The 24298-nt window shown below is 36.9% G+C and overlaps 1 protein-coding gene across 1 annotated transcript in view; it reads right to left on the reverse strand.

Moving 5' to 3' along the window:
- Positions 1-20156, reverse strand: part of antxr1c (ANTXR cell adhesion molecule 1c) — a 31291-nt gene extending 11135 nt beyond the window's left edge. The window contains exons 1-12 of the mRNA XM_081393686.1: positions 19513-20156; positions 9215-9286; positions 8988-9059; positions 8824-8905; positions 8698-8728; positions 8522-8595; positions 8373-8441; positions 7194-7274; positions 6144-6204; positions 5163-5261; positions 4979-5048; positions 950-1028 (exon numbers count right to left, since the gene is read on the reverse strand). Of these exons, the coding sequence (XP_081249812.1) occupies positions 950-1028; positions 4979-5048; positions 5163-5261; positions 6144-6204; positions 7194-7274; positions 8373-8441; positions 8522-8595; positions 8698-8728; positions 8824-8905; positions 8988-9059; positions 9215-9286; positions 19513-19658 (936 nt within the window). The 5' untranslated portion in view covers positions 19659-20156. The remainder of the gene's footprint in view (positions 1-949; positions 1029-4978; positions 5049-5162; positions 5262-6143; positions 6205-7193; positions 7275-8372; positions 8442-8521; positions 8596-8697; positions 8729-8823; positions 8906-8987; positions 9060-9214; positions 9287-19512) is intronic.
- Positions 20157-24298: the final 4142 nt, after the last annotated feature.

The raw sequence follows: 24298 nt of genomic DNA on the forward strand, positions 1-24298 counted from the left end.
TACATAAACTTTCCAATGATTACACTGCAACATAATTACGATCATATATAATAGCTATATTTAGTTTTAATTAAAGGGGACCTATTATATACTTTTACAAAGTCTTGATTTAGTTTTTTGGCTCTACTAAAATGCTTAAAAAACTTTTTTTCCTAAATAATCCATTGTTACAACTCCTCTCTTCCCAGTCTGTCAGTAACGCTCTGTTAGGTTCCTGTCTCTATGGAGCCCCTCCTTCTAAAAAACACACTTTGCTCTGATTGGTCGGCTGGAGCAGTTTGTTGTGATTGGTCAAGCGCTTCGAATGTGTTTGGGAATGACCCGTCCCTTACCATAACCGCCAGTTTAACACACTACTAACTAACTCAACCAGGCCCCGCCCTTTATTCTGCGTATGAATTATTATAATGAGAAATATTGTGACGTGTTCGTTCCCAGAAGAAAACTGAAGACTACAACGGAGGCGTTTCAGGGAGTTCAGAAAACACCCCAAAACATTCACTAATGCCATAATTGTATGAGGTAATTTGGGTTTGGGACAGTTCACAACATTTAAACATGATAATTTATTATGTGAAGAGCTAAAGGGATCATGAGAGTATAAAGGGACCTATTAGAACAAAAAAGGTTATAAATTCTGATTAGATTAGAGGTTTGGAAGAATTGTTATTAATAAATTAAACTAGGGATGCACAACATACTGATATCAGCCAATACAAAGAAAATGTATCAGTATCAATCAACATTGACAGCTATTTAATTGTGTACTCATTAAAAATACGGTTTTGCCACCATTTAATACTAATTTAAAGGTAATATTTTATAACACTAATAATTCATTAGAACTTTTATTTGTAATCTTAAGCAAATCTCAAAATGAATTTCCATTTAGTAGATTGTAGTTTGTCTGGACGTGATGTTGTGTTGGTGTGTTTGCAGTCAGACTTACACACTCTGTTGTGGTTATGTGCACGGAGCTGGTGATAAACGACAGACCCTCGTTCATGCTGACTTGCAGGTACACCACCCTGGAGCGCAAAGACCAAAACATACATTTTCATACCCATATTTGTCACTTCGAAAGCTGGCAAACCCTTTAACATTGCACAGTGTCCATAAAAGTAGAAAGAAAAAACACACAAGACCAACAGGATTTAGAGAGACATCAGACATGTGTGCCAAAGACAACATTTTTGTGACATTTTTGAGATGTATTTGCAGATCTTTCGTTTTGTGTGAAATGCCTTCCAGACCATAATTGGCACCCTTACAGCGCTTTGGAGGGTGTGCTGGTTAACTTTTGTTGTAGTCAGCTGTCTAGTGTCTCAAACATTTGATAAAAACAGCATTCCAAATGTTCAGCATTCCCGCCGAGGTTTGTGTCTGAACAGACAGAGGTTAAGTCTGCTCTTCTGACAGATAAAGTCATTTCTCCCTGATGAAGAGCATCTACTTTAGCTTAGGTTCACATTCCTCTCTGCAAAAACACTGATAAACAGCCGGATTTTTGCCAGACAATTATTACTGAAATTCTCTTGGCAAAAAGTATGTTGTTTAGATGAATATGTAAATATGTGCTGCACGCATTCCTCTCAACAACAAAATGACAACGGTGAGAAAACAGCAGATAAAGGAATAGTTCACTTAAAAATTTAAGTTCTTTCAAGTTGTTTCAAACCTGTATGAATTTCTTTCTTCTGCTGAACACAAAGAAAGATATTTTGAAGAATATGGGTAACCAGCCAGTTGATGGACCCCATTGACTTCCATAGTAGGAAAAAAATTCCAATGAAAGTCAATGGTGTCCATCAACTCTCTGGTTAGCCACATTCTTCAAAATATCTTCTTTTGTGTTCAGCAGAAGAAAGAAATTCATTCAGGTTTGAAACAACTTGAGGGTGAGAAAATGATGAACTATTTCTTTAAGAAAGCATCTGATGAGCTCTGAAATTCGGCTCTCCAGTCAAGTCACGTTTATTTAAATACCACTTTATTCAGTGTATTGCTTTAAAGCAAGCCGTTTTACAATATTAAACATGAAAAAACAGTGTCAGTGTCACTTTCAATTAGAATTACAACTTCAATTTCTACTATAAAGCGGCTCTCTAGTGTGTTCATGTTTTTACTGGCGTTCGACCTCGACGGACTGAACAGGAGAAATTAACCGGAGAGGATTTCCACGTCAAAGAAGGCGGAGCCTCAGAGCCACGCCCACCTATTAGGTCATCGCCACAAACCAATGGTAGTTCGAAGGCGTTTACCAGCAAGAGCAAACTTTTCTAGAAAATACAAACGCATACATTTTGGCCTGATTTTGTTCGAAACGACGCTGCACTAGTTTGTTCTTCTAAGTATATCGGGGCCTTGAGAGGCAAAGTAAAGTTTAGGTGTTTTTTTCACACTGTTCAATTACTTGGTGCAAACCTGAGTGCTTTCACACCAAACTTTGATGTCAAATGGACCCAGTCCGCACCAAAAGCTCTAGGGCCCTATTTTAACGATCTGAAACGCAAGTGTCAAAGCGCAAAGCGCAAGTAACTTTGTGGGCGGGTCTTGGCGCTGTTGCTATTTTCCCGGCGGGATAAATGACTCTTGCGCCAGGCGCAAATCTAAAATGGGTTGGTCTGAAGTAGCTTCATTATTCATAGGTGTGGTTTGGGCATAACGTGAAATAAACCAATCAGAGCGTCATCTCACATTCCCTTTAAGAGCAGGCGCGCTTGTTCTAAAGCGGATTCCTATTATAACGGCGGATTTGCCAGGCGCGCGCCAGGAGCGGTTCACAGCCAAGGAGAGCAACGCTCTTGTCAGGGACGTTGGGGATGGAGAAACCCACCCAAATTAACTTCGGTTAAACAGGCGTATGATAATTTGGGTAAATGTGTAAGCTAGATGTATGCTTTTATAATAAATTGTCTATCTATCTATCTATCTATCTATCTATCTATCTATCTATCTATCTATCTATCTATCTATCTATCTATCTATCTATCTATCTATCTATCTATCTATCTATCTATCTATCTATCTATCTATCTAACGTAATAATGTATGATTTGCAAAAATGAAAACTGCTGCTTCTGTGTAGATGAGAGAATCAAAGTGTATGCGCGTTGTGCACACGCTACATTGATTATGGCCAAGCATGCGCCCTTAAAATAGCATATGAATAACATGCGCAACGCGCCACTGACTTTAAACTATTTTTTCCTGGTTAGTGGCGCAATTGTTTTCTAAACCTGCAAAATAGCATGAAGGAACGTTTGCGCCGGAACACGCCTCCTTTTTTGCGCTGAACCGCCCAGGGAGCGCAAGTTCATTCCCTAGTTTAGCGACGTGCTTCTGTGGAGGGAAAAGCGCGCTTTGCGCGGGTGCAAAATAGGAATGATCCATGCGTCGGTGTACAAAGTCAATTGCGCTGGGTGCAAGATAGGGCCCCTAGTGTGAAAGTGTCACTCTTTAAAGATGTTGTGGGACGGTCCGGCATGTATGCGAGGAAGGTTGGATGACGGTTCGAGGTAGGATGGGAAAGAAGACAAGATGAGTGCGAGAAGAGAAAAGAAATGGACTGGCGATTTGGGATTAGGGCAGTTCACTACATTCCAAGTATTTAGAGCTAAAGGGAACATGACAGTATGAGACTTAGGGCCCTATCATACACCCAGCACAATGCAGCGTGACACAAGTGTTTTTTACAAGTTTCAGTCCGACGCAGTTTTCATTTTCACGTCCTGCGCTACGTTGTTTAAATAGCAAAAGCATTTGCGTCCATTTGTGCGCCCATGTGCTGCTGGTCTGAGAACGAGGTGTGTGTTGACGCATTGTTGGTGCGTTGCTATTTTGAGGAACAGAAATAGACTGAGCCTTTGACCAACTGAAACCTGGTCTAAAGTCAATGGTGCAAAATTTATTTTTTTGTTATTTAAAGAGCGCGTTAGTAATGTGTGCCTATAGGCGGGTCCACAACACGGACACTCTGCTTATTAAACACACAGGGACATACAGCAGCACACAAACATGCCAAATATTTAAAATAAAAGGATTACAATGTAAAAGATTATTATTGTGTACATAAATATATGGTGGAATCATTAATATTGTTTATATTTTGGTTGATATTGGATACTTAATTGCGTGTGCTCATTTCCTCTATTTTTACATTAACATTATTTCTGCCACCACATAATACTAATTTAAATGTAATATTTAATAGCATTAATAATTAGCAATTATCATTTATTTATTTATTATTAATTTATATTAATAATTTATTATTAATAATTAATTATAACACTTTTAATTGTAATCTTTAGCAAATCTAAAAATGAATTTCCACTTTGTATATTGTAGATTATAATATTATGATGGCTAAATTCACTAAGAAATACGCTAGATTTTAATATTTAATATTTATCAATTTATCAATATCAACCAGAATTTTAATTTTAGTGCAGCCCTACATCAAACATTGACCACAAACTCATAGAACTAGAGAAGAACTAGATGACGATATTGTATTGTATTATTATGTCCTTGTATAACTATATTTCTACAAGAAAACCTTGTCTATGAAGAATAGAAATATATGTATTTATAACATCAAGACTCTAAAAACTCAAGAACACTGTCGTTCTTGACAACAAGAGGGTTCTGAACATAATATGCTGTATCAGAAGCGGGAGAGAAGATCTGGAGGTTTATGGGAGCAGTAAGGAAATAATGGAGATGAAGAGGAACAAAGAAAAGCAGAGAGTGGGAGTGATTTCTGAAAACTATCTGCTTTAACAGCTCCTCAGAGCCTCTGACATCATCTGAAGCTCAGGCTTTGATTCTGAGGCTATGAACTCATGAAATCAGGCAGTTCTGGAAAAAACAGGATAAAACAGCGAGCTGTGTAAGGAAGAGGAATGTGACCTCTGACTGGGATCATAAACACGAGCTAATGCATGGCAGACCTGTCCATCAGCCTCTCACTTACTTTCCCACTTCATCTATAACAGGCGCAGGGCACAGCAAGAACGTGTCTTCAACAATCGCAGGCTTCTCATCTGTCACAGGAAGAGGAAAAGCTGAGTAAAGCAGATTAAATGCACCTATATATGTTCATGAGAAATGAGAAAGTACTCCGACTCTGTGGGAATATCTGCAGGGAAAACACTCACTGAGCGTGACAGTGTCGTTTATTTTGAAGCTGCACAGGACCTGGTCTATGTTTCTGGCATGCCGAAAGCCATTACCTCTCACCACCACTTGAAACGACTCTGAAACACAGATTCCCACAGTTGCTGCTCAAAAAATAGTGATAAATCCTCACAAAAGACATTTCATTACACCATTTCCCAACAAAAATATCAACTTCTCTGTGTTTCCAGCATGGGTCAAGTAGCTCAAGTAATGCTGGGTAATAAAAAACCACAATGATATAATTGTCCTCTTGGGTAAATGCATCTCACAGACTGTCAAGTTCAACGCTGGAATTTCTTTATGATTATTTTATGATAATGTGCTTATTTCTATTTGCAAAAATTCCAGTAATTTTTTATTTGATGATACATACAGTAAATGTGTGCAACTTTAATGTTTAAATGGAAATCTAGTCCAAAAGAGTGATATGCTGTATATGGAAATTAAATTAATCATGCAGTCTTACAGATTTAAAGACCGTTCATAGCAAGAAAGATAAGATCTGCCGCTTTAAATGCTCGTTACAGCAGGATTGATTCTGATTGGCTGTCAATGTTTTTATCACGCAATTGCTGGAAAAAATAGTTCTGAAAGTGATTCCAGTTGTTTCTCTGTGCCGTTATCGTTATAGTTGTGGTGTGAACTAGGCTATTCTTTCACATCTGGAATGATTTTTAAAACCATATCTTTAGTTTTACCATTACAGTTTTAGTCCTTGGTGTGAACAGGCCTTTACTGAGATACATTCTCTTTGACTTGCAATATAACATAAAGATTTATGGCACTTACATAATCCACTGACAGACATGTACAGTGAGTTAACAAGAATCCATATTTCCTACAGCTAAAATCCATGATGAGATCTTATTAATTGAATGTGGAAGGAACATAGCTATTAGCAAATGAAATCAAGGGCATTATTATTATTTTATGTAAATATATATATAATTTTTTCATACCTCCTGCACATACGCTGGATGGATCCGCTGCCAAGATCTCGATACAAGATTTTTTGATGATCTAAAAAAAGAAAATATTTCATTCATATCAATTTTCATTTAAATAAAAAATGACAAAACAATTTAATAATTTGTTCAAAATGCATTTATCAATTATTATTAAAGCTAAAGTGTGTCATTTCTGCATTGGTGCCAATGGTTTCTGTGATAAGCTTTATCTTCCGATGGTCTTGGGAAACGCAGACTTGATTGATGTTTTGAAAATGCCACAGTGTTACAGTGTAAAACTTTTAGGTGAATCAGTTTACAAATGGATACAAATGGCTACAAAACAGCTTGTTATGTTGCAAACAAACGATTTCTTACCATATATATGTCTTGTTGTAATTATAAACACACTGGTGGTTTGTCGTGCAAATAGTTTTACCATTTACTGCACCTTGTTATTCTTCTAATTTTTTACCCATAGTAGCTAATGATTGGAAGTCTCGCACATTCACAGGAAATATTAATTGAAAAATAAGGTGGATAATAAGCTTGGATTTAAAAAAAAAAATACCATTGAAAAAATTCCACACTTTAGCTTTAAAGGGAAAGTTCACCCAAAAAATGAAAATATCATCATCATTTATTCACCCTCATTTCTTTCCAAATCCATAAGACTTTCATTCATCTTCGGAACACAAATTAAGATTTCTGTCCTTCCATTAAAAGTCTGTTCACCAAAAACTCATATAGAGATCATAAAACTAATCCATATGAATCGAGCCGTTTAATCCAACTCTTCTGAAGAGACACGATGGCTTTATATGATTAACATATTTAATTGATGCTTTTATTCAAATTTAAATATTGATCAGCAAACATAAACAAAAGCAATGGATGGACAGAAATAATTTGCGTTATAAAAGTCTTATAGGTTTGGAACGACATGAATAATTAAATGCAGAATTTTCATTTTTGTATGAACTAACCCTTTGAGTAAGGAAAAGCATCTTAGAAGATTCACAAAATGCATTCTTAATGAATCTTCCACAAGCTTCAGTTTACCGAGTCAATCATTCCTCTCAGTGCCTGGAATCCTCCCAAGACCGGAAACACATGCTTACTGGTGTCCGCTATGGTAGCCAGCTAGAACAGGAAAAACAGATGTTTATTTAGTTTCGACTGGTTGATTTCAACTGGTTTCCACCATATAAAGTACATGGTTTATATTGAAGTACATTCTCTGGTAAGTATACTTGAGGGTTTAGGAAGAGTCTCCAACATTGTTTGTTAGATGGAAGAACGTATTGATGCTTTGATACTAGTTTAATCTGTTAACTGTCACCCCCCTTTTTGAGTATAGACTTTAATATTTGTAATTCATAAATGATTTGGTAAGATTTATCTCTATTTAAAGAAGATGCTCGGATTATTGCAGCAGCTTCAAATAATGAAAGTGTAAAAAAGTTATAGAAGTTTAAGTTTTACTGTAAAGCAAACATTTGTTAATCCAATTATCCAAATAATCTGGACTCTAAAATATATGTCTAACCAAGTTTGAAGTTAATATTGCAAAAATCGAGCCCGCTAAAAGGTTTCCATGATAGCACAATGTTTCATTTCGAAACAGTTTTCACAGGAATTTTGAATTATACTTTTTAAATTGTAAACTTCCAAATGATTTAGTAATTTATGATGATTTTGAAAATATGAGATAGGGGAAAAAGGGAATAAAAAAGCACTCCAATAACTGACTGTTAACAGCCTAAGTCCAGTTCACTTGCAACTTGAACAGTCAGGGTTTACTAAAGACACGCAGTGATAAATAAGCTCTGAAAAGGTGTGGACCTTTTTTGTTTTTGCGGCTGACCTTTTTGCAAATGCATTTGTAGGAGTTTCCCTTTCAGACGCAAAATTTATGGTAGGAGAGTATTTAAATGAATCATGCAAGGTTATTTATTAAAGTATTTACTATTTGTGCCATTATTTACCGCCCCAAAAAAGCACGTCTTAAACCAGATGCTAACTGGTTGATTGTGTTGGTCAATATGGAAATGATCCGGCTGTGTCTGTGTTCTTTAATTTGCACGTCGTCAGTAGATCATGCGCAGAACTTTCCACTTCCATCGCCGCTTTTATGGATGGAATTACGTTCTCGCGCTGATTTACCCTGTTTGGTAAATCTGGCCCCATGTGTACAAGTTTAGGAAACCATCAACAAAATATCATCACTGTCATCATCACCTGTGTTTCATTGAAGTCCTTAACTCCAACACAATACACGATCGCACCCAATCCCCGAGCTCGTGCTGCCTGGTTAAATATCAAGCATTCTCAATTAGAAACCATGAGCCTTTAGATTCATAAATGTCTGCAGACTGAACGCTTGTTACCTCCTGTTGAGCCGCTATCAGCTGATGTTCCTGAAGTTCACCGTCCGTCAATGCAATTATGACACTCGCAGTTCCTACAAAGTGGAGTGAAGATAGTCATTGTTGGTAAGAACAAACTTTAATAACAGCAATACTCTATTCAGTGGTGACATCGGACGTCTTTAATGGAAGCCTACCAAAGTTTTCCTGGTGTATTTGCTCGTTTGCCTGTGAATGAAGATTCAATAATATTGTTAAAAAGAAGCGAAGCATATTCAAATAGCTAATTTGAATGAAAAACAGCTTTAATTTGAACATTTTACCCTTTCTAGACCAAGATGCATAAACGTATCTCCACCTGGGATCTCTCGTCTTAGAACATTTAGGCCTTTTCTTATGGTCTCCCTTTGAAAAATGCAAATAAAAATGAGAAGAATGAACTCAAATTCTACAAATGTGAAGCACTCGAGAACGTGTCTTTCTGCACCTGTTTTCGGTGAGCCTCATGATTGTGGTTCCTCTGGTTGAGAAGACGATGAAGGACATTCGCAGCATAGGGCTGTAAAATGATGAAAAACAGACCAGAAATGGTTACAAATTCGTGAAATCATCTATAACACACATTAGAAATCGTATGCAACTGGAACATGCCATTCGGTTGGGTCTTATATAGTTTGATTAATTCGTTTTTCTCAGGAGACGTCGGTTTAGTACCTGGTGAATTTCTCAGCCAAATGTTCAACAAAAGCGTAGATTTCGTCCCAGTGGTGTTTGACACTTCCTGACCTGAGGAGAAAGAGGTGGAAAACAAATCAATAAATGGGATGCTCCTGCTTTTACCCTTTAAATGCATTAGATCAATACAACTGAGAATCCTTCAAATTAATTATCAATGCTTTCAACTGCGGAAAGGATGAAGCCATCAAATGTTGACCCCTTCAGTTTTCCCCTTGAGGCGCGGCTGTAAACGCTCAATGACAGCTGGTCATTTCCTGTCCCAGTCCCAACCAGTGCTAATTCATTAGTGCTGGATGACAAATGGGAAATGAACTAATTGACTCTACTGATCTGAGCTTGAGTCAGTTTGACTTAATTAAATGAAACATGCAGCAGGAATTGGCTCTGTGTCGTGTAAATCTCTTTCCCTGGCCTGTGCAACACGTTTAGTCTGAGAGCCAGACATAACAGTAACTGGGTCACTTGATGAAACCGGTGCCTGTGCTAGTCTGACAAGGTGATTTTAAAGGCACACTATGCAGTTTCCGTTTTTCTCAAACAGCGACCCGTAGAGTACTTGTATTTAACGTTACTGTCGTAAATACCACTCACGCAGAGCCGTCTCTGCACTCTTCCGACCGTGCTTCTCTTCGTCGACTCTGCGACGATTCACGTCTGAAATGCGTGCTAGTGTCTTCCACAGAGGCTGCTTCATATGTTGTAGATGTATGTGACGTCGTGCCGTAAAGCAAGTCGTGATTCTCGCGAGATTTGTAGGGGCGAAAATCATTTCGTTTACCATCGAAATGATTTCAAAGCTATTATATTAAAGTACAAATCTTGCAAAGTGTGCCTTTAACCCAACATAAACATGTTCTTAGAACAATTAGCTAACATTCTTATTAAGTTAAGAAAACGTTATTTCTGAATGTTCTCTGAAGGTTCTAAATGACCATGTTAAGGGAACGTTCCATTTTACGATCATAAACGATCATGTACGTCATAAATGCCTCCAGGAGCTCGACTGTTTTCGGAAAGAATCGGTACAGCATATCTGTCGTTTATAAATCTGATAAAACTAAAGACTCTTTGGAGATATGAAGGATGCAATACTACTCTATAGGTACTCAAGATTAACATGAGACTGGCAGAAACTGTGTTTGTTATGTCCCCTTTAAACAGATCGCTGTTGATCAGTGATCCGTGCGGACCAGGCCCCGCGGTTCGGCATGCATGTGATTCGCGGATCAATTGCAAGTTTAACCACAATAGAGTGAAAAAGGTCATCATTTGCACGTGTTTTGCCTTGCTAGTTTACACATTCAATAGATTTTAAAACCATTCCAGCGCTAGAAGAGGCAAAAGAGAATTTAATTCAGTTAATTCTGTTTGGTTGTTCTTGCACACACAGAGAGAGGCGCGTTTCAGATACTCCGAATTGATTCCTCTTTCGAGTCCCCGTGCACTTGGATGGACACATACACACAAAGTATGTAGTCAAAATACCCGTCTCGGCATGTATTCACGTAAGCACATTCGGTTATGTCTTAAAGGTGGTATCAGCGATTTCAGGCCCAAACATAAATGATCACATTCATCTAATATTTCGCTAGCTGCACGCCCCATAAGCATGCTGTCAAAAAAACGCGTCTCTCTAGGTAGCCTAGGCTCTGAGATCTGCACACAAAAACAGTTGGTATCAACATCACTCAAAACCAAAATAAATAGTGGGGCGGGTGTTGTGAGGTTTTGCGCTCGTGCACGGCTGCCTATGACGGCTGCACGCGAAAACCTCACAACACCCGCCCCTGTCTGTGATTGGTTGGAACACTATTTGTTTGGGTTTTGATTATTTGGCCAAACAGACTGAAAATAGCTGTTTTTGTGTGCAGATCTCAGAGCCTAGGCTACCTAGAGAGACGCGTTTTTTTGACAGCATGCTTATGGGGCGTGCAGCAAGCGAAATATTAGATGAATGTGATCATTTATGTTTGGGCCTGAAATCGCTGATACCACCTTTAAGTGAACGAGAAATCGGATGCGTATCATTATTGGATCTGTGCGTGCATGAGGTCTTAAAGTGATAGCAACCTATAAATACCTGCAGTTTGTCATGTTAATCAAACACAGCTTTAACAAAGATTATTCTATATTAAATTTATACAATGAACAGTGTTTTTTTATTTATTTAATTATTACATTTCTGTACCCGAAATTAATACTACAGTTAGACCTTACTTTATTTGTAACTTTGTTATGTTGTATTTATGTAATGGTGTACAGCACTTGTTCTTTTTACTGTCTGTTCACTTGCCTTTAATAATGTTTTAACTTTACAAGTTAGGCTAGTAGTTTAAGCTGTAGTAACGGAGTACTTAAAGTGAGCTTTCAGTAATAAATGGAAAGCAAAGTTGTCTCCCATTTGTAAAATGATCCGATCCGTGACTCAAAAACCATAATATGATCCGAACCCTAAGTTTAGTAATTCGTTGAACCACTACTTTTGAATGTTCTCTAATCATTCTGAAACAAGCGGTAACATTTAAAAACATGTTCCACGAACATCCAACTAAAACATTTTTGAAAAAAACATTCCATGAACGTTATTAAAGACCACTAACTTTGAACAAACATTCTATTAACGTTGCTGGAAGAATGTTTGTTCATAAATTTTAGAAAACCGTGCCGGAATGTCCAAAAAGTCAATTTCTGTAGATTTTAAATATTCTATCAGATAAATAAAGTGATTATGATGTTAATAAATTGCAACATGCTTAATAAATACATTTTCATACATGTTGAGTCATATTTTACTCAACATGTATGAATATATAATACATATGTTGCCTTAAGAATTGAATTTAAATTAATTTCAAAGCAGAATTGAATTTCATTTCTAAGCCTTGCGCTTAAGATTGTGAAACTAAGGGAGCTTCTTAGAAAGAGATTTTGATTTATAACAATTATGATCATCCTCTACTGAAAAACATAACAAAACGTGATATAAATGAGTGCACTTTAACCTTTCCATTGAGAGTTCAATTCCTGAAACTATAATGAAATCATGTTACGTTTTTTTAATAATAAATTATATCAACTAAAATCTAAAAGTGCATAGAGAATATAGTTTGTGTCTATCAAATGTGCATATTTTCTAATATTTTAAGAAGTGACAGACGAAATCTTCATAAAGAAATCTAAAAACATCCAAATAAAGTTTTTAACTAGATTTTTGCTGATGTGTTTAGAAAAACTGCTACTGTATATTAAGATATAGTACAAGTCGGTAATAATTTTTAAACATTTTTATGAGGGACACAAATCTTTTTATTATGACCCAACTCAACTGGATTGATTTTGTTCCTCTAGAGAAATGCTAAGCTAATGGCTTTATCCTGAAGGAGAGCGATGAATGCTCCCGAAAACCTCTTTCTGGACCGGCGTGGGAGGAAGATGTTTTTATAACACAGTCAACAAAAGACGGGCCAGCACAAAGCCAGCAAGCTCTGAAACGGCAAAACAGACCGGGAGGTGCATGTTGGCAAGAATATGCAGGTCATGCTAAGGCCTTGCCACAGTTTTCAACTTCACATTTTCGAACATCACAATGGCCAATGTTTGTGTTGGAAGCATGACTTTCTTGAGGTAACGGCAATCATGGGATTGGTGCCTAGCTTGCAGTTTTCTCACCTGTGCAAACAGCATTAGGAAAGGAAGCGGTCTATTCTCAAGTGAGATCCTTGATGAAATATGTTGCGGTGCCCCTCTTTGATCTAATTTGAATGGGTTGAACCATATAAAGCCAGAAATGTCATCCAGCAAGATTTCAACTGAACAAATCCACTCTGAAGATGATCCTAATCCACAGAGAAAGGAATTACCAGCGATCAGCAAAAGCAAACGTCATCTTTTAAATGACCCTCAAAACTCGTGTTTTCTACGGTTACACAACTCTTCGTACACATGGATTATTGCACATATGTTAAGACATGTGAAAGTCATTGCGGTTTGATCCAACAAGAGCCAAGACAGGAAGACTTACTGGAGTAATATTTGGGAGAGGGATAATTAGAAAAGTGTGTTGCTCTTACAGGTCTCATCTGTTCGGAGATCAGTCTTCCAACTCTTCCCTCGAGATCGAATCCTAAACTGACTTTTCAGATCCGCATTTCTGCCAGAACCAGAAACCAAAACATGGTTTCTCCATGCTGTCCAGTGTAGTTACCTGTTGGCACGTCAGATTAAAGGGCTTTTGTAAAATGCTAATAATTGAGAGGACCGGGAAACGTGACTGTGTCGGTTTAGGTTTATGTGAAGTCAGCGTTACCTCCCTTTCCTCCTGTTTTGTGAGACATGGTAAGAATATTATGGTGACATTTCCCTGACACTGCTGTTTTAACTGCTCCTCTGGGTCCTCAAACATCTTCTAGGCCTAGAGCAGTTTAACAGAACAAGTCTGGATGACCTCCTCCATGTTTATAAACAGCCTTAAAGGGGCCGTAAGTATTTTTTGGGATAGCAGACAAAGGGCCAGATTTATTAAACAGGGCAAATTAGCATCAGAGCGCAGTTCCAAACAAGTGCAGATCATGGGAGAGGAAAGTTCTGCGCGTGATCTACTGACAACGTGCAAATTAAAAAACACAGACGCAACTGGATCATTTCCATATTGACCAACACAATCTACCAGTTAGCGTCTGGTTTAACACGTTTTAATGAATAATGGTGCAAACACCAGTAAATTGACGAGCGCAAACCTTAGTAAATCATCTAGTGATTAATTTAAATACTCTCCTCCCATAAATATTGCGTCTGAAAGGGAAACTCCTACATATGCATGTGCAATAAGATCAGTCGCAAAAATAACCCTGTCCACGCCTTTTCAGCGAAAATTTTTCACTAGTAGTTTTTCTTTAGTAAATCCTGACAGTAGTTTTTTAACGCCAAAAGAGGGTTTGCATTGGAACAAGCTGTTAGTAAATCTGGCCCATAACATTTTTAAATAAATAATTGTGAGGTATCCCAACTGTCTCTCTGACACTCCTAGACTCTGTGAACGACAACAAAAACACAAAAAGTAGGACCCTGGAAACCATGCAACACTCCAAACACGTACCTATACATGCGATTCACTGCTGTTTCCAGCTGAAATCAACACTAGTGGCAGTGAAGCACAGACAACTTTCATTCCTTTTCATGTCATTTATGATTACAAGGGCAGATTATTGATTTATAAAGACTTATTTTTGAGTGTTTTTTTGTTTTGTTGTTGCACTATACTATTTTATGACCTCAATACACTTTTACCACATGCATGATTTGTAAACTAATACATTTAGGCATTTGCATCACATAATCAGCTCCATATGTGTGTCTTTTCTGATGTACAGTAGTACATCAGCTGGTACAGCATTACACTCGGGTGCGAGTCCCGTGAAACACAAGCCGTGATAAAAGAGCTCAAAGACTTGAAGAAGCAGATACAATGGCATGGTTGCTTCAGCAAATGCCTTTTTACCTCACTTTTGCTTTTGTTAACACTATCGGTTTTGTCTAGAGATGGTACGTTATTTTCAAAAGCAATAGAGCATTAACCTTTTAGCACCACTTGCCAGACATTTTATTTCCGAACTGCTTCAATACATACAACAACCAACATAAAACGCAGCCAGATTCACATTCATCTGTTTTGGATGAAACTGAACCCTCTTTTAGTGCAACTCGCATTTTCATGTGCCGTGAAACAATATTTTGCAGAAATGTCGCTACAAGCTCTTTTTCCAATGGACAATCAAAAATGGCATCACCCTGAAAGAGGAAAGAAAAATGTATTAAAAAAAGTTACTGGAGATACTAAACTGAAGATTCATTAACCCATACTTTGCTATGCATTAATTTACAGAAGCACTCTCTGCCCGTCAATAATTTTATACTCATTCATGTTTGCAGACATTCGATTGGCTGACATGACCTTGGAAGGCGGGGTTTTGGAAAGGGGGCATGTAGTTGAGAGAATAGGGGTGGGTCTAATTCACTGGCCAAATATCATCAGCCAAATATTTTTTTTTCAGTTTTTAAACGTTTTTTTCAAGAGGAAAAACCCATCGAAAGATTAAAATTGTCATATTTGAGTAGTGCACCCCATCATAGGACGATGAAGGACTGCCCTCCAGTTCAACTGACTGAGCTTTGAAAACCACTAACCTACACTTAGCTTCGGATCTGCGCTGGGCATGTGAGCCTACGCTTCTCCTACGATTTTAGTCTTTCAGTTTTCTGTGTTCTGGTCTGAAAACACAAGCCCTTTGCATATCCCAATACTTTTTACGCCCTGTGTAAACTTCACAGCAGTTTCTGGTCTGCATCCAGAAAGCATATTTGTGGTGTGTGATAACATTTAACTAGGAATGCATGTCTCTTAAAACTGTTCCAGGACCTTTACCGGCAGGTAAAGCTGAATTTGAGTGTTTTGGGAAAACTCGACATGGCTCTCAGAGAAGGGACTGACATTAATGAATCATTGTCATCCTATACAGCTGTTATCCTGGCTGTTTCAAAACAGATGACTCAATGCCTGGGTTATCTTAAGCTAAACAGCAGTTACTGGGACCCAAATCTATGATTAACACAGTGTTGTTTCAAGACATTTATGAAGATGAAGTAAATCAGACCAGGATGTGTGTTCAGACATTGGTGATGGACGATGGGGACAATATACAATAAATAATCTCAATCTCAAGGGTCGTATAGCAACGGCTTAAAACCTATATGACTTATTTTCCTCTATGGAACACAACAAGCATATTTTGAAAAATGTCTTGGAATTTTTTTGTATACACAATGAAAGCCAATGTTATGTTGTTAAGCACTTTATTGGCTTTCTTTCATTCATGCATTTGGCAGACGCTTTTGTCCAAAGCAACTTACATTGCATTCAAAGGATACATTTTATTAGTTCAAGCATTTCCCTTTGAATCAAAACCATAACCCTGTTTAAGCTACGTGAATGCATTATATGGACAAGAACTTTTTGTCCATTTTAAAGATTTTCGAAATATCTTTTGTGTTTCACAGAAGAAAGAAAGTCAGGTTTGGATAGACAAGAGGGTGAGCATGATGACAGAACTATCTTTAAGAAACCTCTAAAGTTGCACCAGCAAAAATCTCCAGAGTTCAGTTCCTCTAAGGACGTCTGGCTTGAGGGCTGCAGTGCAAATATCATGCTAAGCATTCCCACGGACAACTTCTTTGTTTTATTCCATTTGTTAAACAGCAGGCCACGGGCTGATAGACTGATTCTGAATCACTACCCAAGGCTGCCACTTCCAAGAAAGCCTTTGGGCCACATGAAAGCAGAAGTGGAAGCAAAGATGCCAGACTTAAAGGACAATCCGGGGGGCGATTTCTGTATCTGGTCCTTTTTTAGCCCCACATTTGCTATTTGTGTAACCAATATTCCATTGATATATATAGCGGGACTTTCCACAATGATTCACATTATACATAGGAAAGAGGAATGGAGCAATCTTTTAGTCAGTTTACCATCAGTCATTAAGTTTTGGCCAATAGTGATAGTTTTTAGTAAAAAAAAAAAGTTTAAGATTACAAAATATTTGAGCGTCAATGACCATAAAGTTTAAGATTGTGACTTTTGAGGTAAGATGTCAAAATACTCCTTTTTTAATCAGATAAACATGCCGATTCCTCAAAACCCGATCCAGGAAGCCCAGTAATGGTGCACCTGAAGCCAAAAACTCTTGTGCAATACAGATGTTGTTTGTGATGCTTTGATACTTCAACTTCCCCTCATTCGGTGATGAAGCACATACCGAAAAATGACCTTTATGCACGCAATGGCAGAGTGATTAAAAATACTGAATAATGCATGCAAATAAAATTGCTTAAATTGTTGAAGGCTTGTAATGTTCTCAGAGGGCTGCAGATGTTCATGTGCATGTGATTTTACTAAATGTCAGTTTTTCCAAAGTCTGTAAAGAGGAAAAGCGGGGTGTTGGGGTTGGCTGTCTTCTGCCATCACATCATGGGAAAAACTGGGACCTCGTATGAGATGTTTTTGCTCGCTCTCAGCTGAACACTTCCAGAGCATGTTGCATGACACATGAAAAAGGATTTATGATGCATTTACTGGTTTCTAATGTGTAAAAACTAACATATCTAACATATTTGATAGCAGTATATTCATTTAATATACCCTGAATGCTTCCTGACACATAGTCAAAGAATATCACTATCCTTTCATTACAGTGCCGTCAACTCTATGTTCATAGGTTAAGCAATAAAGGAATATTAAAACGAACTAAAACATCTTAAAAATCAACTAAACAAATAACTATGAGATCAATGCTGTTTAGACAACCCACACATTACAATGGGTGTCTCGTGAGACTCATATTTGGCAGCATAACTTACATTTGCATTCTAAGTCACACGTACAAAAAAATCAGAGAAGGACAAAGTACACAACTTCCTTACTTGAGTGAAAGTACAGATACTACCGGTCAAATATTCCTCCGTTATAAGTAAAAGTTGTAAAGACCGATTTTTACTTAGGTAAAAGTTAATTTTTAAAAGTACTTAAGTGTCAAAAATAAAAAGTAAATGTCAATGCATTGTTTTATTATTGTTGCATTGTTGTTTGTAATACTTACAGTACCTTATGCCTCTGAAGCAACCTAGTAAATACACCCATCAGTTAGTAAGAGCTTTTAGAATGTTATAAAAACTATAGAAATTAAACAACTGAATTTACAATTTACAACAAAAAAATCTTTATTTAACACCCTACCACCCCAACAAAAGAAGTACACATCTATGTGTATCCATTCATGCACATTTGAATAAAGTGGTCTAAAATCCAACCTGCTTTAAAAGCCAGCTTCACAACCATAGCTGAATGACTGCCCAACAGCAACACTGCTTTAACAAACAGCAAAACAGAAAGACCTATTTGCCATGGATGCGCACACCTCGCCGAGGATCTGTCTTCGTCCATTTTGCCACCAGTTGATTAGTGTTCAAAGAAAATGATGGGAAATCGCTGAACTTCACGACACGTGACCCTACAAGAGTGATTACTGATAGGCTGTCTGTCACCTGCAAAAGTTCAATCACGAACTTTGAAAAAAAAAATCATCCCCTGACTGACGTTACTACTTTCTACTCAAGGACCTTGAAAAAAGTACGATATTTATCTTTCAAATGTATTGAAGTTAATGTAAAAAGTTTCCAGAATAAATAATACTCAAGTTAAGTCCAGATACTCAAAAGGTGTACTTAAGTACAGTACTCAAGTAAATGTACTTTGTTACTGTCCACCTCTGAAAAAAAAAAGGTGTTTAATATAAATAAATGTGCAATAGGATTAAACATCCTGTAAAGAATGTTCCCAGACCGACACAGATCATGGGAAAGGATGTTGTCTGTTAAACAATGGTGAAGGACAAGAGACAGGAAAAGAGAACCACAGAGGAATGAAGTGCTTATTCAGCAAACTTCACATGTACCACCCCTTTGCTCATCATTACACACACACACAAAACAACAAGTTGGCACAATACAAAAATAAACCGGATGACTTTTGCAAACTACACTCATTAATGCCATAGAAGATCCATTTTAGGTTCCACTTTATTAATCTGAAAAATCTTTTTCCACTATACAGAATCTTTTGTGGAATGGAAAGGTTCCATGGATTTTATACTGAACCACTGATACCATACAAAAAAAAAAAAAAAAAAAAAAAAAAAAAAATTGTCACTTTTTTAGTGTAATACTGCACTGCACATCATTTTTCTCCCTGAACTTTAATTGAACCCAGCCAACTAATACCAAACAATGGACATCTGGTGAATATCTATTTTGGTGATGCGGAATGTAACAAATTTGGGGAAAATACAGAGAATGTGAGTGGAAATGTACTGGCCTACTTTATCCAGGCAGTATGTGGAAAACATCAGGCCAACAGACCGCAAAAGCATCCCTACACTTCATATAGATCATGTTGCCTTTAAATGTGATTGACTGACGGTTTTATGTTGGAGAGCAGACAGTTTACCAGCTGCAAGACCAATGAGATTAAAGATATAACTTACAGATAGCTTTCCTTTGAGTTTGAGAGAGAGAGAGAGAGAGAGAGAGAGGGAGAGAGAGAGAGAGGGAGAGAGAGAGAGAGAGAGAGAGAGAGAGAGAGAGAGAGAGAGAGAGAGAGAGAGAGAGAGAGAGATTCTTTGTTTCAAAACAATGAGCAAAACGATTGAATTATAACTGTTACTTACTTGTCAAGGACAAAATACAAGTCGAATGCGCCTTGACATGATCTCTCCTCCTCCACATCTTCTTCGGCTCCCGCAGATGGAAGCGTGAACAACAAAAGTCCAAAGAAAAGCACGCCGAGACACATTTTTACAACGGAACGTGCCATCGTTTCTTATTGCAAAAACATCAATCCTCAGTCAAACAAATGGCCATTCACATTATCTTTAATATCGAGCTTGAAATGAGCCTCTGCTGAGATCCTGGGGGAAGGATGCACACAAAGAAGAGGAGTTTTTGCGGATGTTGACGCAGTCCTTACTCACATCAGTCTGAAAACTCTCAAAACTTGAGATAACACACGCTATTCCCAATATGCACTGCACAGAAAGCCGATGTCCAGGGAAAAACACCACAGGAAAAAAAAATTGTTTCCAAATTTGTTTAGTGTTTTTGATATAAAACACGGGCCACTTTGCTGTTTTGGGGGAACTTTGAAGAACTGTTGCCGCACGAAATCCACGTGTAAAAAAAAGGCTAGATGTATTTTCCCCCAAGCGCTTGAAAGCTATTTAATGTAAATGTGCAAAGCAAAGACTGAGTCGTTTGAGAAAAGAGCCCAAGCTCAGAGTTGGCAGAAGAGGATCTGGTGTCAAATTTCTACTCTTGTAGGAAAAAACATTGGGGCAGTTTCTTCTCCTGCTCCTTGAAGGTTTCCTCCCTTCTTTTGGATATGCAAAACACGTGTTTTTGCGATGTCTTTTCGCTGTTTTGTCTTGTCTGCTTTTGACGATAATAAAATAAAACAAAAAATTAAAACTAGAGTAGAAAAATATTTTATTATTTTCCAAAAGGGTTATTTCTTATTCTAGTCTAAACCACAATGATCTAAGTGCAATTTCCAGGTGTTGGGTCAAGATTAATTAATTAATTAATTAACAAATGAATGTTTCTTATTTTATTTACTTTCCCCTTTCTGCCCGGTCAGCAGTTTACATCGATACACCAGTAGGTGGCGTTAAGCATGAGTGCCTTTTTATGCCAAATCTCCAAGGCTGCATCTGAAATCGCACATACTATAGTAGGCGAAAAAAAGTATGTGACAAAAGTATGTCTGAATTCACAGTACTCATTAAAGTGTAAGGCAAAAAGTCCCCAAATTACCTACTTCTTCCGACGACATCTTGTTATTGAACAATATTGATCACATAGCGAACTAAACAAACATATTTCTAATACAGTGTGTGTCATAGGGGAGAGCGGGGCAATAAGTAACGCTTTTTGTCTTTCTCAGTTTGTGTAAATCTACTTATGGTTCAGAGTTTTTTTTTCCCCACATTCATTTCCCACATGTCTAGTACAATTATGTGTTTTTGTTTTATTAATACAGTATTTTTTCTTGATATACCCCGAAAGAATGGAAGTGAAATGTGACATGCCCCATAGGTGGGGTACATTGTAACATGTGAGGGGTACATTGTAACATGACCATAAAACAGCTTAAAATGATCTAATAAAAAAATATTCAAGACAAACTAAAATATTTTCTAAATAAAATACAATTATTAACTTTTTCATATAAAATAATGGTATTTTTTAATAATTAAATATAAACTCATTTTTGAGTTTTGACTACGAACACAGGAAAACACAGCTATACAACATGGTTCAAAACAAATAAAATAATTAGTAATTTCTGAACATTGACTCTCAGTCTTTGTTCGACTTTTGGTAACACTTTACAATACGGGTGCACTAATCTGCATTAATTCATGCTTAACTAATGCACAGATAATCATGTGTTAATGTATGACTCAAGAAGAACTAAACCATTAATTATTGATTACTGCATCAGTAACTAATAAAGATTCTAAATGATTAATAGATTAAGTAATATATGAATTGTTATTAATTAAATGTGTCATAATGTATTAATTCCTTAATAACTTATTTTATTAACTAAAAGTGTAAATTAATGCGTTAATTACCACAGTTGGTCAAGGAAATGAACTTCAACTTCCAGCTTTCTACTTAAATTAATCATTAACTAATGATTTGCAAATGTATCATTATGTTATGACTTTACTTGTTGAGGCACATAACTATTAAATAATTGTTAAGTATGCCATGTAAACCCATAAATGGCATATTACTTAACAATTAGTTAATAGTCATGTGCCTCAACAAGTAAAGTCATAACATAATGATACATTTGCAAATCATTAGTTAATGATTAATTAAAGCAGACAACTGGAAGTTGAAGTACATTGCTTTGACCAACTGTGTTAATTAATGCATTAATTTACACTTTTAGTTAATAAAATAAGTTATTAAGGAATTAATACATTATGACACATTTAATTAATAACAATTCATTTATTACTTAATCTATTAATCATTTAGAATCTTTATGCAGTAATCATTAATTAATGGTTTAGTTCTTCATGAGTCATACATTAACGCATGATTATCTGTGCATTAGTTAAGTATGAATTAATGCAGATTAGTGCACCCGTATTGTAAAGTGTTACCCACCTTTTTCTCATGTTTTCTCAATAGAATTAATAAAAGTATAGAATATAATAGTATATTTCTAATAGGGGCACATTGTAACGCAGTGTGACAACATGCCCCGCCTGCACAACTGGGATTTAAACCCTGCTAGTGTCTTCTGCTAGTTAGCGAAGCATTACAGAACTATCTTAACTGTTAAATAACATATTGGAGATTAAATAATGTCAGATTTGTCTAATTTTAACTAACACAAAAAATAGAGATTAAAAATTAACTTAAGCAAGAAATTTACTTTTGCTATGGTTTAATAAATGTCTATGGATATCTTCTAAAAAACAAAAAAAAAACAATTTTCTAAGCAATTTTTTCTCTATATAGTGTTGATATGGCAACTAGTAAATACACCAAGTTTCGTCATGCTAGCATGTGTGGAAGTATTTAAAACAAGTGTGTTACAACTAGCCCTGTGTTACGTTGTGCCCCGCGCTCCCCTATCCCCTGAGTGAACAAATTCGGACAATCTGGATATAATAAATATTGTGCTTCGCAGGAGGCTGTGGATTTCTTGCATAAACATCTTCATCCTTTAGGCCAATATTATATCATTTTGCAAGGCCGTATCAGTGCATTATGGTTATCTATAGCAAATAAGGGTCGTGCACTTCTTATTGTGGTGTGGTGCATTATAGAATTTAATGAAGGCAGTTTCCTACATCATAGTTTCAAGCACCATTACAAAATGTCTGACACCCAAAATACAGCAGTAAATACTGAGTCATTCAGTGAAAGGGGCCGTATTTCTTCTGAATATCAACCAATGAAGTGATCTTTTCAAAGCCTGCCCTCGAATGTCATTTGCTTGTGCTGCAGTCAGTCTTTAAACGCTGGAGACACACGCTCTCAGCGAAAGAGATTAGTTAGTTCACTTAAAAGATTTGTTAAAGGTCCACTGAAGTGGCTTGAAACACGCAGCATTATTCAATGTGTTTACATCATTTCCACTGAAACAGGAAAACAGGGCGGGGCATATCAAACCAGCTCCTCCCCCTTTTCAAAATAGCCAATAGTGTTTCGTTTATATCACAGCTGGCCAGAGCTGTTGATCTTGGTAAAGTCGCATTTGACAGCTTATGAAAGCCACAGTCCTGTAGAATCCCCTTTAGATTGAATATGAAACTGTTACTAAAGATGTTGTTACTAAACAGTGATCATAATCATGCTGAGGATGTGTAGATTGAAAAGTGTGTAATTTATGTTGGTGCATGGCACCGGTGTTGTATCAGTGCAGTTTCTACCGAGTCTATTCTCCTCTTAATCTCCTCAATTGCTTTAAAATATGTCATTCTGTGTAGAATTCAAATGAGTCCGATATGTTTTGTGGTCAGCAGCACCAACTCGATTATATGATACTCTGTGTGTAGCGTATCTCTGAACCGGAGCTGCGGTGGTTCACGTGCACCTAACATGAAGACTTCATTCGCCCCAATGGAAAGCATATTTACATCGTCTGAATCGTTCCCTATCCCTATATAGAGCACTATGTGCCATTCACCATATTGAAATTAGTAAATGTGTGTGAACAAGCTTCAGCTTCTATTTATAATGCAGGGGGCGGAGCTTCAGATTCTAGCGAGCATTTGATTGGACAGAAAATCTGATGAGAATCTGAAGTGCAGAGTGATGTCTTCAAAATCACTGATCCATATCGGCAGACTGTAAGTTTTGATCGCTTATATCTTCTAAATGCGAATTTTGTCATTGTTTTGGAGCACACTATAGCTTATAGATAACAATAAGGCTATATTCATTCTAAAAGCCAAAAAACGTAAAGTTTGATTTCATGGGGACTTTAATAAAACACCAAACACACTCCGCAACATGTGACCTGCTAAAGCTAATATAAAACTGAAGTGCAAGGTAATGCTGAACGTAATAGCAGACTGAATGACGAACTCATGTGAACTAATCTCAGGGGTTCAACCTCAGATGAACTTGATGTCGTAATTGTTGAGCTGCTTAGACCAGTCCCAGTAAACAATTACCGTAATTCATCGTTTAAATATGGTTGAAAATAAGTCGGTCCACCTTGGACTGATTTACGACGTGATTTCAACTAAGTAGTTTCGGCCGGACTGTTTGACTATGTGATTTCAACTGATCATTTAAGACAGGATAAGTCTGTTATACATGCTAAAATAGTTATATTTAGAGAGTTAATAGTTATAAAACAAACTACCAAAACATGTTCATTATTATATCAAATAAATTTAAAGAGTTTTACATATTCCATCAAGA

This window comes from Scardinius erythrophthalmus, assembly GCF_964197995.2.
Source record: "Scardinius erythrophthalmus genome assembly, chromosome: 18".
Taxonomy (NCBI): Eukaryota; Metazoa; Chordata; class Actinopteri; order Cypriniformes; family Leuciscidae; genus Scardinius; species Scardinius erythrophthalmus.